This window comes from Capra hircus, chromosome 2 (assembly GCF_001704415.2).
Source record: "Capra hircus breed San Clemente chromosome 2, ASM170441v1, whole genome shotgun sequence".
NCBI lineage: Eukaryota > Metazoa > Chordata > Mammalia > Artiodactyla > Bovidae > Capra > Capra hircus.
In genome coordinates, this window is record NC_030809.1 from 22,023,886 (window position 1) to 22,038,219 (window position 14,334).

Below are 14,334 nucleotides of genomic sequence, written 5' to 3' on the forward strand. Positions count from 1 at the left end.
CACAGCCCCCTCCCCCATCCTCAAAACCCGCATGTTCATCTCTCTGACTCAGACGGCCCTGCCTCTGTCTTTCACTTCTAAGGACCTGTAAGAAGGCAGTGTTTCCTTTGGTATGGTGAAAATAAAATCACGCATCTTCAGCTTTCAACTAAAAAGACCAAAGCTCACTTTGTTGCTGTGTCGCTAAGTCCCGTCCTCTGCGACCCCCTGGACTGTAGCCCATCAGACTCCTCTGTTCATGGGCTTTCCGGGGCATGAATACTGGAGTGGGTTGCCATTTCCTTCTCCAGGGGCTCTTCCCGACCCAGGCTCTTCCCGAGTCTCCTGCATTTGCAGTCGGATTCTTTACCACTGAGCCACCTGGGAAGCCCCCACAAGTTCACATACCACGTGCCTTGTCTGTACATCAAGGGCTTCCTTGCACTCAAGTCACAAAGGACAGTGTCTGTTCACTTACTCTCTGCAGGTTCTTTAGAGCGGCGGCCGCTGGACGACTTCCTCAGCAGGCTGCGCCCCGAGGTAAAGAGGCTGGTTAACTCTTCCAAAGGACTCGTGGGGGTTCTGGACCGGGAGCCGCTCGGAGCCGAGCCGTAGGTATTGACCGCGGCGTTGACCATCTTGCTCCCGTCTGACACCGGTCTGGGGGTGGAGTGAGGCACTGATGGCGAGCTCCTGGAGAGGCTGCCCGAATGCACGGCGTCGTAGGGCGGGGGCCTTTTGAGGCTGAGCGGGGTCAGGGACCTGCCCATGCTGACAGGAGATGGGGAAGCGGAGTGACTTTTGGGGTAGCCGTGCGGAGACTGCGTTCGGTACAGAGTGGAGGGCGGGGGAGGGGACGAGGAGAGCACGGAGGCGGCGGGAACCGGCCCCAGGGCTCCAGCCTGGTCTTTCTCCAGTTTGGCGTGGCCGGAGGCATGCGATGGCAAGGAGGATGGAGAGGCCCCGGCCTGCTGTTTCATATAAGACACGTTTTCCAACACTGGAAGCTTGGTGACCTCCAGAGGGGTAAGCGGAGACTCATCCGAGTTGGGCGAGCACTGCACCGGGGCCGGGGGGAACACCAGCAGCGGGGGTCTATGAGACAGCAGGTTGGGAAAGGGCGGGGGGATGTCACAGAGCAAACCCTTTGGAGTACATGGCACTGAGGACTTGGCCAAGTCCAGGTCAGGCACCGTGGGAGTAGCACACTGCGAAGAACAGCTGTGATGGTCGAGGTCACATTTTGAGTCTTGGCCTAGATCGTCAAAAATGGGGTATTTCATTTCTTCGTAGACGGCCTCACTCTGGTCCTCATCGTCCTTCCGGAAGTCTCTGAGAATGTTCCCCACCATCTCAATGTACACGGGCTCTTCCTCCTCGGGGTCCCCTGCGGGGCTGCTGACCTGGCAGAGCGAGGAGTCCCGCGGGAGCGAGGTCCTCCTGGGTCCGTGCTTTTTGATATACGTTTCGTCAAAAGATGTGCTGAGCTGAGTGTTTGGGTTCCGTTTTGGTTTGGGAGGAGGAATCTTCTTTGAATATTCATCACTGTGGGGTCTTGGTTTGGTTGACACTAAAAGAAGAAGAAGAAAAAAAACAGCGAAACAGATGATTACAATAGCAAAACTTTCAGATATGACTTGAACGTGGCTTCCCTACTCTATTGAGAAGGAAATGGCAACCCACTCCAGTATTCTTGCCTGGAGAATCCCATGGATGGAGGAGCCTGGCGGGCTACAGTCCATGGGGTCACAAAGAGTCAGATACCACTGAGCTGCTAACACTTTACTACTCTAAACGTTTGAGGGAAGGGGTAACGTGAATCATTTCTAGATGGAGGCATAGACTAAAACTCCAACAGAAATCAAACATTTCAATATTTAGAAAAACATGTTGTGAAAACCATAGTAATATTTATCTTCAAATTAATATTAATAATCCAATACTGATAAATGCATTAAGGCCAGAACTCTTCACCACTGACTTAGAATTTCTAAATAAAAACTTTCAGATGACACAAATTGGATAAAAACAATCACATATTTGATAAAAATCAACCTCCACTAATTAAGCAACAAAGAAACTTAAGGAAAAAAACAAACAGAGTTTCTGTTAGAACAAATGGTTATAATAACACCATGGGGACTGTGCCCTTTTAATGATATGGCTATTACACATGATCACATCTTGCTTTCATTTGGGATAAAAATGTTCCAGCCTGCTAGATTTAATCTCTGTCTTGGTTCAGACAAATAACTTTTATACAGATGGGGCTGATACATCAGGGGAAATTGATGTGAACATCTTATGAGGCTAGACAAGTTAATCTCCAAATCTCCAGGTAGTGTTGATTATGGGGTATTCTGTTTTTGTTCAGAAGGTCTCTCATGATATCCTAAATGCTGTCTTGGAATGAATTTATTGCCCTGACACATCAGAAGCCCCTAGAGAGTTTTACAAGAGAATAATCCAGAGAATGATGTGCAAGCTTCAAGAAAAAGCTCTGGAAACTCACAATAGACGTACATACAAGTATATTCCACAGCCTGCTGGACGTCCTCCTTGTAATGGAGCATAAACTTTTGGCTCCATCCAGGAGGGCCAAACAGGCAATGTGTCTATGACTGCAATCAATTGTGCAGCATGCAGGGAACGTACTGAAGTCTTGTTATTATCTCATTATTGCATTGTGCTGATACATAATTACAATGATTACCATTTTTATCCAGTGTGGCAGAATGTAGTTCATTGTGGTAAGTGATAGCATACAATGTAAGTTGACAGTGTAGTTTATAGGTATAAAACTATGAGAAAAGAGCAGACTTCTCTATAATTTGCAGCTTGAGGGAAGAGGAGGTCTCAAGGCACAAAGCAGGAAATACCCCCAATTTCCTTAGTTTTGTTTTTCAATTAGTATAACTTATGACACAGCAAGTCTTCTAAAACTTACTATAGGAGAATCAAGTGCTTGAAGTTTATTTATGTGGCTTCCCGAAACATCAATCATACCTTCTGAGAAAGAGAACCCATCAAATACTCTAGCAGTGGCTATATTGCTCACTTCTTTTCTAGGTCATTCTGCTTTCAAACATTCTGCTCCATTGTTCCCATGATGATTTTTTTCACTCACTACAATCAAACAGCTTGTTGAAGGGAAGTTTCTTACTATTACGTAGACTTTTCCTTTAACTTACAGTAGGAAAAAAACTAGATGCCATTTCCAGGGGGGTGATACAGCAGTAGAGCCTTTTCATGTCAAATAAGAAAAGTCTAGGGACATAATGGGATGAAAACGACCCAGAAGATTCTTTAGGCAGGACTCAGAGTGACTAATAGTTCCTCTCTGTATCTCCTACTGGTAATAAATTTTTATTGGTTTTGAAATCTACCATGCATGTCCACTTTATATGATTTAAATAAATCATCAAATCATATCAAAAAATCTGGGCCCAAATAAAGTAAAACCATAAATTAATGAGTAAGATTGAATTGGAAGGGACTTTGAAAGAGCCAAGACTTAAAAGTCCACCCAGGCTATTCTTCTGTAGCTTGTTTCTTCCCACCTCAGCTTGTCATCCTAGACGGCATAACTCACCCTCTAGGAATACTTGCCACTGAGTATGGAGTTATAGGAATTGAATGGCATGGGAAGTAGCAAGTCATTCTGTAAATTGAGGGTTAATCTAAAGTTAGGAATGAACGTGTGTCCATGAGATGGGTAACTTCATGATTTGAGAATTATCATACTTAGAATAAACTTTCATTTTTCTGATTCCTAAATTATAATTCACTGCTGGGTTTTTTTTTTTTTTTTTGACCTTCCTGTAAATTATAATACCAGCATAGACTTGGGTAGTTGTATGGAGAGAATTAACAGGACAAGCAGAACACAAGCATCTACTGAGTCCAGACCTAAGTAGAAACACTGCATTGAGGGAAGACTACAGCCCAGAATTCCCAGGAACCCAGAGGTCAGGGTAGAACTGAAAGTGACATGATATTCCAGGAAGTGGAAGCATCAATCTCTTCCCTGGAACCAGCATCCGTCTTCCCACATAGAGTAGAATGTGGCCTTTGGAACAGGCAAGACCGATGCTTGGGTTGCACTCAAAATATAAGCAAATGACACTAGTTTTGTTTGCCAAAATAAACAGAAAAAAATGAAATAAAATAAAGACCCACCATATCTATGAAATAATGGAAGAAAGAAAAAGATTCTATTCTATAACACACATAGTTAGAATAAAGATAACTGTTCATTATGAGGGCTTCCCAGGTGGCTCAGTGATAAATGATCCACCTACCAATGCAGGAAATGTGGGTTGATCCCTGGGTCAAAAGATGCTCTGGAGAAGGAAATGGCAACTCACTCCAGCATTCTTGCCTGGGAAGTCCCATGGACAGAAGAGCCTGGAGGACTGCACTTCATGGGGTCTCAAAAGAGTCAGATATGACTTAGCGACTAAAAAAGTTCATTATGAAGGAATTTAGATAATTTATTTGTACTGTGAGGACAACTTTAATACCAAACTAAGTACAGATATTATCTGACAAGGGGAATTATATATGTGACTCTTGTGATGAATCTAAGGTAATCAAAGTTGACAGTTGCTATGGACTGAATTCTGTCCCCGGCACATTATTTCCTTGAAGTCCTAACGTCCAATGTGATGTTACTTGGAGGGAGATCCTTTAGTGATAATTAGGTCATGAAGTCGTGAGGGCTGGGTCCTCCTGATGGAAGAGATTAGTGACCTTATAAGAAGCATCATCAGAGAGCATTTTCATTGTCTCATTCTCTTCACCATGTGAGGACACAGTGAAAAGATTGCCAGCTGCTAGGAAGGAAGAGGGACATGGCAACCCACTCCAGTGTTCTTGCCTGGAGAATCCCAGGGATGGGGGAGCCTGGTGGGCTGCCGTCTATGGGGTCACACGGAGCTGGACATGACTGAAGTGACTCAGCAGCAGCAGCAGCAGGCAGGAAGAGTATTCTCAGCAGAAACAATGTTAGTACCTTGATCTTGGACATCTGCCCTCAAGAACTATGAGAAAATAAATATCTTCTGTTTAAGCCACCTAGTCCATGGAATTTTGTTATGTCAACTTGAGATGACTTAGACAACAGAATACTGATTAAACCTAGATCTGATAGACAGAGTGCCTGATGAACTATGGATGGAAGTTCGTGACATTGTACAGGAGACAGGAAGCAAGACCATCCCCAAGAAAAAGAAATGCAAAAAAGCAAAATGGTTGTCTGAGGAAGCCTTACAAATAGCTGTGAAAAGAAGGGAAGAAAAGAGCAAAGTAGAAAAGCAAAGGTATACCCATTTGAATGCAGAGTTCCAAAGAATAGCAAGGAGACACAAGAAAGCCTTCCTCAGCAATCAATGCAAAGAAATAGAGGAAAACAATAGAATGGGAAAGACTAGACATCTCTTCAAGAAAATTAGAGACACCAAGGGCACATTTCATGCAAATATGGGCTCGATAAAGGACAGATGGTAGGGACCTAACAGAAGCAGAAGATATTAAGAAGAGGTGGCAAGAATACACGGAAGAACTGTACAAAAAAGATCTTCACGACCCAGATAATCACGATGGTGTGATCACTCACCTAGAGCCATACATCCTGGCATGTGAAGTAAAGTGGGCCTTAGGAAGCATCACTATGAACAAAGCTAGTGGAGGAAATGGAATTCAGGTTGAGCTATTTCAAATCCTGAAAGATGATGCTGTGAAAGTGCTGCACTCAATACCTGAGCAAATTTGGAAAACTCAGCAGTGGCCACAGGACTTGAAAAGGTCAGTTTTCATTCCAATCCCAAAGAAAGGCAATGCCAAAAAATGCTCAGACTACTGCACAATTGCACTCATCTCACACGCTAGTAAAGTGATGCTTAAAATTCTCCAAGGCAGGCTTCAGCAATACGTGAACTGTGAACTCCCTGATGTTCAAGCTGGTTTTAGAAAAGGCAGAGGAACCAGTATCAACTTGCCGACATCTGCTGGATCATGGAAAAAGCAAGAGAGTTCCAAAAAACATCTATTTCTGCTTTATTGACTATGCCAAAGCCTTTGATTGTGTGGATCACAATAAACTGTGGAAAATTCTGAAAGAGATGGGAATACCAGACCACCTGACCTGCCTCTTGAGAAACCTGGATGCAGGTCAGGAAGCAACAGTTAGAACTGGACATGGAACAACAGACTGGTTCCAAATAGGAAAAGGAGTATGTCAAGGCTGTATATTGTCACCCTGCTTGTTTAACTTATATGCAGAGTACATCATGAGAAACGCTGGGTTGGAAGAAGCCCAAGCTGGAATCAAGACTGCCGGGAAGAATATCAATAACTTCAGGTATGTAGATGACACCACCCTTATGGCAGAAAGTGAAGAGGAACTAAAAAGCCTCTTGATGAAAGTGAAAGAGGAGAGTGAAAAATTTGGCTTAAAGCTCAACATTCAGAAAACTAAGATCATGGCATCCGGTCCCATCACTTCATGGCAAAAAGATGGGGAAACAGTGGAAACAGTGGCTGACTTTATTTTCCTGGGCTCCAAAATCACTGCAGATGGTGATTGCAGCCATGAAATTAACAGACACTTACTCCTTGGAAGGAGTGTTATGACCAACCTAGACAGCATATTGAAAAGCAGAGACATTACTTTGTCAACAAAGGTCCATCTAGTCGAGGCTATGGTTTTTCCAGTGGTCATGTATGGATGTGAGAGTTGGACTGTGAAGAAAGCTGTGCACAGTAGAATTGATGCTTTTGAACTGTGGTGTTGGAGAACACTCTTGAGAGTCCCTTGGACTGCAAGGAGATCCAACCAGTCTATCCTTAAGGAGATCAGTCCTGGGTGTTCATTAGAAGGACTGATGTTGAAGCTGAAACTCCAATACTTTGGCCACCTGATGCAAAGAGCTAACTCATTTGAGAAGACCCTGACTCTGGGAAAGATTGAGGGCAAGAGGAGAAGGGGACGACAGAGGATGAGATGTTTGGATGGCATCACCAATTCAATGGACATGGGTTTGGATGGACTCCTGGTGTTGGTGATGGACAGGGAGGCCTGGTGTGCTGCAGTTCACAGGGTCGCAAAGAGTTGGACATGACTGAGCAACTGAATTGATTGATTGAATGAAACACCCTATAAAGTCAAGTACCCACTCTTTCATCTTCTGGCATTGTAATACTTTAACAAGCTTTGTTACTCTAAGAATTAATATAACTCTTTCCCAGTCTTTTGGGCTTCCCTCGTAGCTCAGTTGGTATTCTTTACCAATTTGCCTGCAATCCAGGAGACCCGAGTTCAATACCTAGGTCAGGAAGATCCCCTGCAGAAGGATATGGCCACCCACTCCAGTATTCTTGCCTGGAGAATTCTTTTGGATGCAATTTGCACCTTCCCTTGCCCGATACTCCTCAACCACTGAAGCCACATTAGAGAGCATATTATAGCTGAATACAGAGATGCTGATCTAAGGTACCTACCCAGGAGCATCCTTCCCTGCCCACTGCCTGTTATTCTGGTTCTTCTCTATCTGATGATCCAACCTCTGATTTATGCCAAGGCACATGTCATGCTATTTAATGAGACCCACTTTCTAGATATTCTTTGTTTTCTGTTGTTGCTTCCTGTGGCTTATAGACGCTCTGCTCCACTGGGTTGGGTGTGTTCTCTTGCCTGTCATCGAAGGCAATTCTCCAGCCATCCTTGCCCAGATAATCCTTCATTATCTGGACAAGCTTCTTCCCTCCCCCTTTCCTTGTGTGGTGAAAGAGCCTAAGGCAAGCAGATTCATATAATTCAAGCACACTTTATTTCCTGCTCCTCTTCCTTTGTTTGATTCAAATCAAGATGAGAGTATTGAGGATTATTTAGTGAGTAAAGCAATAAGTAAACTACAGCCAATGAGGATGAACAAATAGATTCATTTTTCAATTTCAGGAGACTTTTATTCCAGGCAATGTCTGGTTCCCATTGCACACCCCCCCCCCCCCTTACACATCATGATTCTCTCTGAAAAGTCAGAAGAGGGAATGATTTCATCTCTAATGAACTGATTTTTCTCTGCATTTGCAACTTATCATTTGGTTTCACCTTATTCCAAGTATTGAGTAAATAATTCATTGAGCAATGAATTTTGTTTCAGCTGTCATATATGCTTTGTTTGTTTGCTTACCCAAAGAAGGAAAAGACTGAAATTTTTAGCAACATTGTCCTACGATTCATTCTAGTTTAACATCACCCTAGAGAACTAAAAATTAACTAAAAATTCATGTTTTAAAAATTATTTCTTTAGAAGGGGTTTAAAAATAGTCTTATTCTACATACATAGATGATGAAATTCTACTAATAATTGTTCATAAAAATTGCATTGAAGATTCCAACATTTAACCTAATTCAACCATAATAAAAAGGTGACTTTTATTGCACTTGAATGAATTGTAAATTATTTCTAATAAGACCAAAGATAGAAGCAGTAATCCCTGTTCAGCTCCAGAACACAAACTTTATACTTAAAATAGTATAATGACAGTACCACTGAATAAGCAGAAAGTGACATTTTTGAAATGAAATATCTGAGCACAAAGATTATATATGGCTTTCAGTCATGCCCAAATGATCTGTCTTTCACAGTTAATTTTGGAAATTCACCATGTCCCTTGTCAAACTATCCTTCTGAAATATTTTCCCTTATTAAAGAAAGAGTAATGAATAACCAGACTTCAGTGTCTATGCATGTTCTTGATGCAAGAAGTGAGAAAAGAGACAACACAGGTGAGTATCTCCCCTGATGAAAAGTCCCTTTGATCACAGATTCCCAGAATTTGAAAGGGTCTTAGAGATTATCCAACCCAAACTTCATATACTACTGATGAAGAAATATAAATTCCTTATTAACTACTTAAAAAAAATCTCAAAGTCAATTCAATATTTTATACCTTTTAAAACAAAGGAAAAGAAACAGGGAAAAAAACTCTAAAATTCATTATTTTGTATATGATAAAAAGTATCACTTAGAAAGGTCGTCCTCACCCATGCTATAATGGCACTATTATGTGGTTTGGTTATAGAGGTATACTTAAATAGCTCTGGCTACAGAATTATATTTAAATGGGTCATTCAAACTGGGAAATGAGTGTCCAGTGAACAGAAGTTATGGCCAAATTACAAAATACTGAACTGGCTGATTCTAGATGGTGAGAGACACATTTCCCACTTTCAGCAGAATTCTGCTCACAATAACTCTCTTTTCACAACTCAGAATTTCAGAAGTTTTAAGAATATTTTTGTGTTCACAGTCACAACCCCCATAATAGCATCCACAAAATTGTTCTTTCTTATTTTATTTTTTTAAATGAAGGTGTTTATAAAGGGATGGGAGTTACAAATACTCTTCTTTTGTTTACAGTAGGACAAAGAAAGTGTGAAAGTATACAAAAAGGATCAGATTTAGAATTGTAGTATTTGTGCTATTTGTACCATCCTAGATCTGCCAACAATGAAAACACAAGACTCAGATCAAAGTTTGGATTGAAACAGTGTAAGACGTGGAACTGGCTCACCATTATGGTCTTAAAGTTGAGTGTGACTGAGAGTCTTGGCTTAAATTAGATACAGGGCATTTCTTGAGAAAAAGGAAAGATGACTCAGAGGGAAGAGTTAAGAGCTCAGAGAGAAAAATTACAGAACCCAAACTGGGGAGCAGAACTGGGCTCTAATCAATAAATTCTTCTGGAGACATCACTTTGCTGACAAAGGTCCATCTAGACAAAGCTATGTGTTTTCCAGTAGTCATATATGGATGTGAGAATTGGACCATAAAGAAGGCTGAGTGCCAAAGAACTGATGCTTTCAAATTGTGGAGCTGGAGAAGACTCTTGAGAAACCCCTGGACTGCAAGGATATCAAACCAGTCAATCCGAAAGGAAATCAACCCTGAATATTCATTGGAAGGACTGATATTGAAGCTGAAGCTCCAATACTTTCTCCACCTGATGTGAAGAGCCCACTCATTGGAAATGATCCTGATGCTTGGAGAGACTGAAGGCAAAAGGAGAAGGAGGACAGCAAAGGATGAGAGTATCACTGATGCTATGGACATGAATTTGAGCAAACTCTGAGAGATAGTGGAGAGAGGAGCTTGGCATGCTGCAGTCCACAGAGTCAAAGAGTAGGATACAACTTAGTGACTTAATAACAACAAGAATAGGAAGAACTGTTCAGTTCAGTTCAGTCACTCTGTCGTGTCCGACTCTTTGCGACCCCATGAATCACAGCACGCCAGGCCTCCTTCTCCATCACCAACTCCCGGAGTTCACTCAGACTCGCATCCATCGAGTCCGTGATGCCATCCAGCCATCTCATCCTCTGTCGTCCCCTTCTTCTCCTGCCCCCAATCCCTCCCAGCATCAGAGTCTTTTCCAATGAGTCAACCCTTCACGTGAGGTGGCCAAAGTAATGGAGTTTCAGCTTTAGCATCATTCCTTCCAAAGAAATCCCAGGGTTGATCTCCCTCAGAATGGACTGGTTGGATCTCCTTGCAGTCCAAAGGAGTCTCAAGAGTCTTCTCCAACACCACACTTCAAATGCATCAATTCTTCGGCGCTCAGCTTTCTTCACAGTCCAACTCTCACATCCATACATGACCACAGGAAAAACCATAGCCTTGACTAGACGGACCTTAGTCGGCAAAGTAATGTCTCTGTTTTTGAATGTACTATCTAGGCTGCTCATAACTTTTCTTCGAAGGAGTAAGCATCTTTTAATTTCATGGCTGCAATCACCATCTGCAGTGATTTTGGAGCCCAAAAGAATAAAGTCTGACACTGTTTTCACTGTTTCCCCATCTATTTCCCATGAAGTGATGGGACCATGGGAATACCAGACCACCTAACCTGCCTCTTGAGAAATCTGTATGCAGGCCAGGAAGCAACAGTTAGAACTGGACACGGAACAACAGACTGGTTCCAAATAGGAAAAGGAGTACATCAAGGCTGTATATTGTCACCCTGCTTATTTAACTTATATACAGAGTACATCATGAGAAACGCTGGACTGGAAGAAACACAAGCTGGAATCAGGATTGCTGGGAGAAATATCAATAACCTCAGATATGCAGATGACACCACCCTTATGGCAGAAAGTGAAGAGGAGCTAAAAAGCCTCTTGATGAAAGTGAAAGAGGAGAGTGAAAAAGTTGGCCTAAAGCTCAACATTCATAAAACGAAGATCATGGCATCCTGTCCCATCACTTCATGGGAAATAGATGGGGAAACAGTAGAAACAGTGTCAGACTTTATTTTTGGGGGCTCCAAAATCACTGCAGATGATGATTGCATCCATGAAATTAAAAGACGCTTACTCCTTGGAAGAAAAGTTATGACCAACCTAGACAGCATATTAAAAAACAGAGACAGTACTTTGCCGACTAAGGTCCGTCTAGTGAAGGCTATGATTTTTCTGTGGTCATGTATGGATGTGAGAGTTGGACTGTGAAGAAAGCTGAGCACCGAAGAATTGATGCATTTGAAGTGTGGTGTTGGAGAAGACTCTTGAGACTCCCTTGGACTGCAAGGAGATCCAACCAGTCCATTCTAAAGGAGATCAGCCCTGGGATTTCTTTGGAAGGAATGATGCTAAAGCTGAAACTCCATTACTTTGGCCACCTCATGTGAAGAGTTGACTCATTGGAGAAGACTCTGATGCTAGGAGGGATTGGGGGCAGGAGGAGAAGAGGACGACAGAGGATGAGATGGCTGGATGGCATCACTGACTCGATGGACGCGACTCTGAGTGAATTCCGGGAGTTGGTGATGGACAAGGAGGCCTGGCGTGCTGTGATTCATGGCGTTGCAAAGAGTCGGACACGACTGAGCGACTGAACTGAACTGAACTGTCGGGATCAGATGCCATAATCTTCGTTTTCTGAATGTTGAGCTTTAAGCCAACTTTTTCACTCTCCTCTTTTACTTTCATCAAGAGGCTTTTTAGTTCCTCTTCACTTTCTGCCATAAGGGTGGTGAGGTTTTTGTTTTTTTTTTTTTGGTGGTGAGGTTATTGATATTTCTCCCGGCAATCTAGATTCCAGCTTGTGCTTCTTCCAGTCCAGCGTTTCTCATGATGAACTCCGCATATAAGTTAAATAAGCAGGGTGACAATATACAGCCTTGATGTACTCCTTTTCCTATTTGGAACCAGTACATATGTACAAAAGTGGATTCCCAAATTGCTATGACTTCTATGTTATAGCACTAGTCACTTAATTGCAGTGATTTCTATGCCTCCAATCCCTACTGTTCTGAACAAGACTGTACACTGTGGTTTTCCTGCTCCTGAACTGCCAGTCTGTGTCAAGTTTTGTAGGGCAGATAAACTGTACTTTTAATTCAAAGACCTCTGCATATGATGAATTACACCCAAGGAACCATAAGGCCATGATCTAGATGATGAAATCCTGGATTTCAAGCTTTTGGTATAATTCAGTGAAACTTTTGGTCAATATTTGATTATTAAAAACAATGGGAAAAAAAATAAAAAAAATAAAAATAATAAAAACAATGGGACTAGAAGGCAAGTTGTGATAGATAGACTTCTAAGAAAGCCACCCTCAATTCCTCCCCTTCTTGTATGCTTTCCACTTTTAGTAAGTAATCTACATACTTCTCAAATCAAGGCAGGCCTTAACTTACCTTGACCAATATAATGTGGCAGAAGTGATGTGTCTTGTATATAAGAGAGCTGACACCTTTCACTGTCTGTATCCCAAAAGCCATTGTAAATTGCCATGTAAAATCTCTTAGACCAACATGCTATGAAGAAACTCAATGCAAATACGTGAAGAGACCACCTGGAGGAGAAAGACCACCCAGGAGTGTGAGTGAAGCCTTGTTGGATCCTTCAACTCATCCTGACTCCCGGTTGGCTAAATGAGAGACCCCAAACAATGAAACACAGAATAGAACTACCCACAGAAGCCAGCTCAACTCATAGAATAAGTAATAAATCGTTAGTGTTTTCAGCCACAGCATTTTGGGTTGGTTTATTGCACACCATAGATAACTGGAAAAAAAATCCTAAGATTAATTTCCTGTTTGTGTAGCTATCTCACAGAAAATGCTATTGTTATTTTCGTAGAAGTAGGGTACAGTATGCACCCTGAGGAAACAGAAAGTATCCTTGAAGAATAGGGAAATTAAAGAAGATTGCATTCTGAGTCTTACAAAGTCACCATGGGATGATTCAGGGAAGAGATATAAAAAGAGATTACATACTTTCTGGTCAAAAAGACTGGACTGAAATCAAAGTGTAGGTATCAACATATATAAAGGAAAAACAACTAGCGGGGCTCTTTTGAGCCACAGGAATTCTCAAACATGGAAAGTCACAGAGCAAAAGATGGTGGCCTCTGCACCAGTGTCTAGGGAACCTGGTACTTTGTTATTTCCCTGTTGTGGGGATAGGCCCAGCACACTGGTAAGAGTCTAAAGCTACTACAATATGATTCTTATGAGTCATTCCTTCTCTGACTTCTGTTTCATCAAGAAACAGTTTAATAAGAGTGACATCCAAAAGAGGAGAATGAAAAAGTTGGCTTAAAGCTCAACATTCAGAAAACAAAGATCATGGCATCCAGTCCCATCACTTCATGGCAAATAGATGGGGAAACAATGGAAACAGTGGCTGACTTTATTTTTCTGGGCTCCAAAATCACTGCAGATGGTGATTGCAGTCATGAAATTAAAAGACGCTTACTCCTTGGAAGGAAAGTTATGACCAACCTAGATAGCATATTCAAAAGCAGAGACATTACTTTGTCAACAAAGATCCGTCTAGTCAAGGCTATGTTTTTTCCAGTAGTCATGTATGGATGTGAGAGTTGGACTGTAAAGAAGGCTGAGTGCTGAAGAATTGATGCTTTTGAACTGTGGTGTTGGAGAAGACTCTTGAGAGTCCCTTGGACTGCAGGGAGATCCAACCAGTCCATCCTAAAGGAGATCAGTCCTGGGTGTTCATTGGAAGGACTGATGCTGAAGCTGAAACTCCAATATTTTGGCCACCTGATGTGAAGAGCTGACTCATTTAAAAAGACCCTGATGCTGGGAAAGATTGAGGGCAGAAGGAGAAGGGGATGACAGAGGATGAGATGGCTGGATGGCATCACCGACTCGATGGATATGGGTTTGAGTGGACTCTGCAAGGTGGTGGTGGACAGGGAGGCCTGGCGTGCTGTGGTTCACGGGGTTGCAAGGAGTCGGAGACGACTGAGTGACTGAACTGAACTGAATATCCAAAATGCTATGTCAGTATTTCTTGTTAGAAACCAGCAAGGAGGGGACTTC

The 14,334-nt window shown here is 42.3% G+C and overlaps 1 protein-coding gene across 1 annotated transcript in view; it reads right to left on the reverse strand.

The window, feature by feature from the left end:
• Window positions 1–14,334, reverse strand: part of NYAP2 (neuronal tyrosine-phosphorylated phosphoinositide-3-kinase adaptor 2) — a 255,681-nt gene that overhangs the window by 65,373 nt on the left and 175,974 nt on the right. The window contains exon 4 of the mRNA XM_018058866.1: window positions 458–1,549. Coding sequence (XP_017914355.1) covers window positions 458–1,549 — 1,092 coding nt within the window. The remainder of the gene's footprint in view (window positions 1–457; window positions 1,550–14,334) is intronic.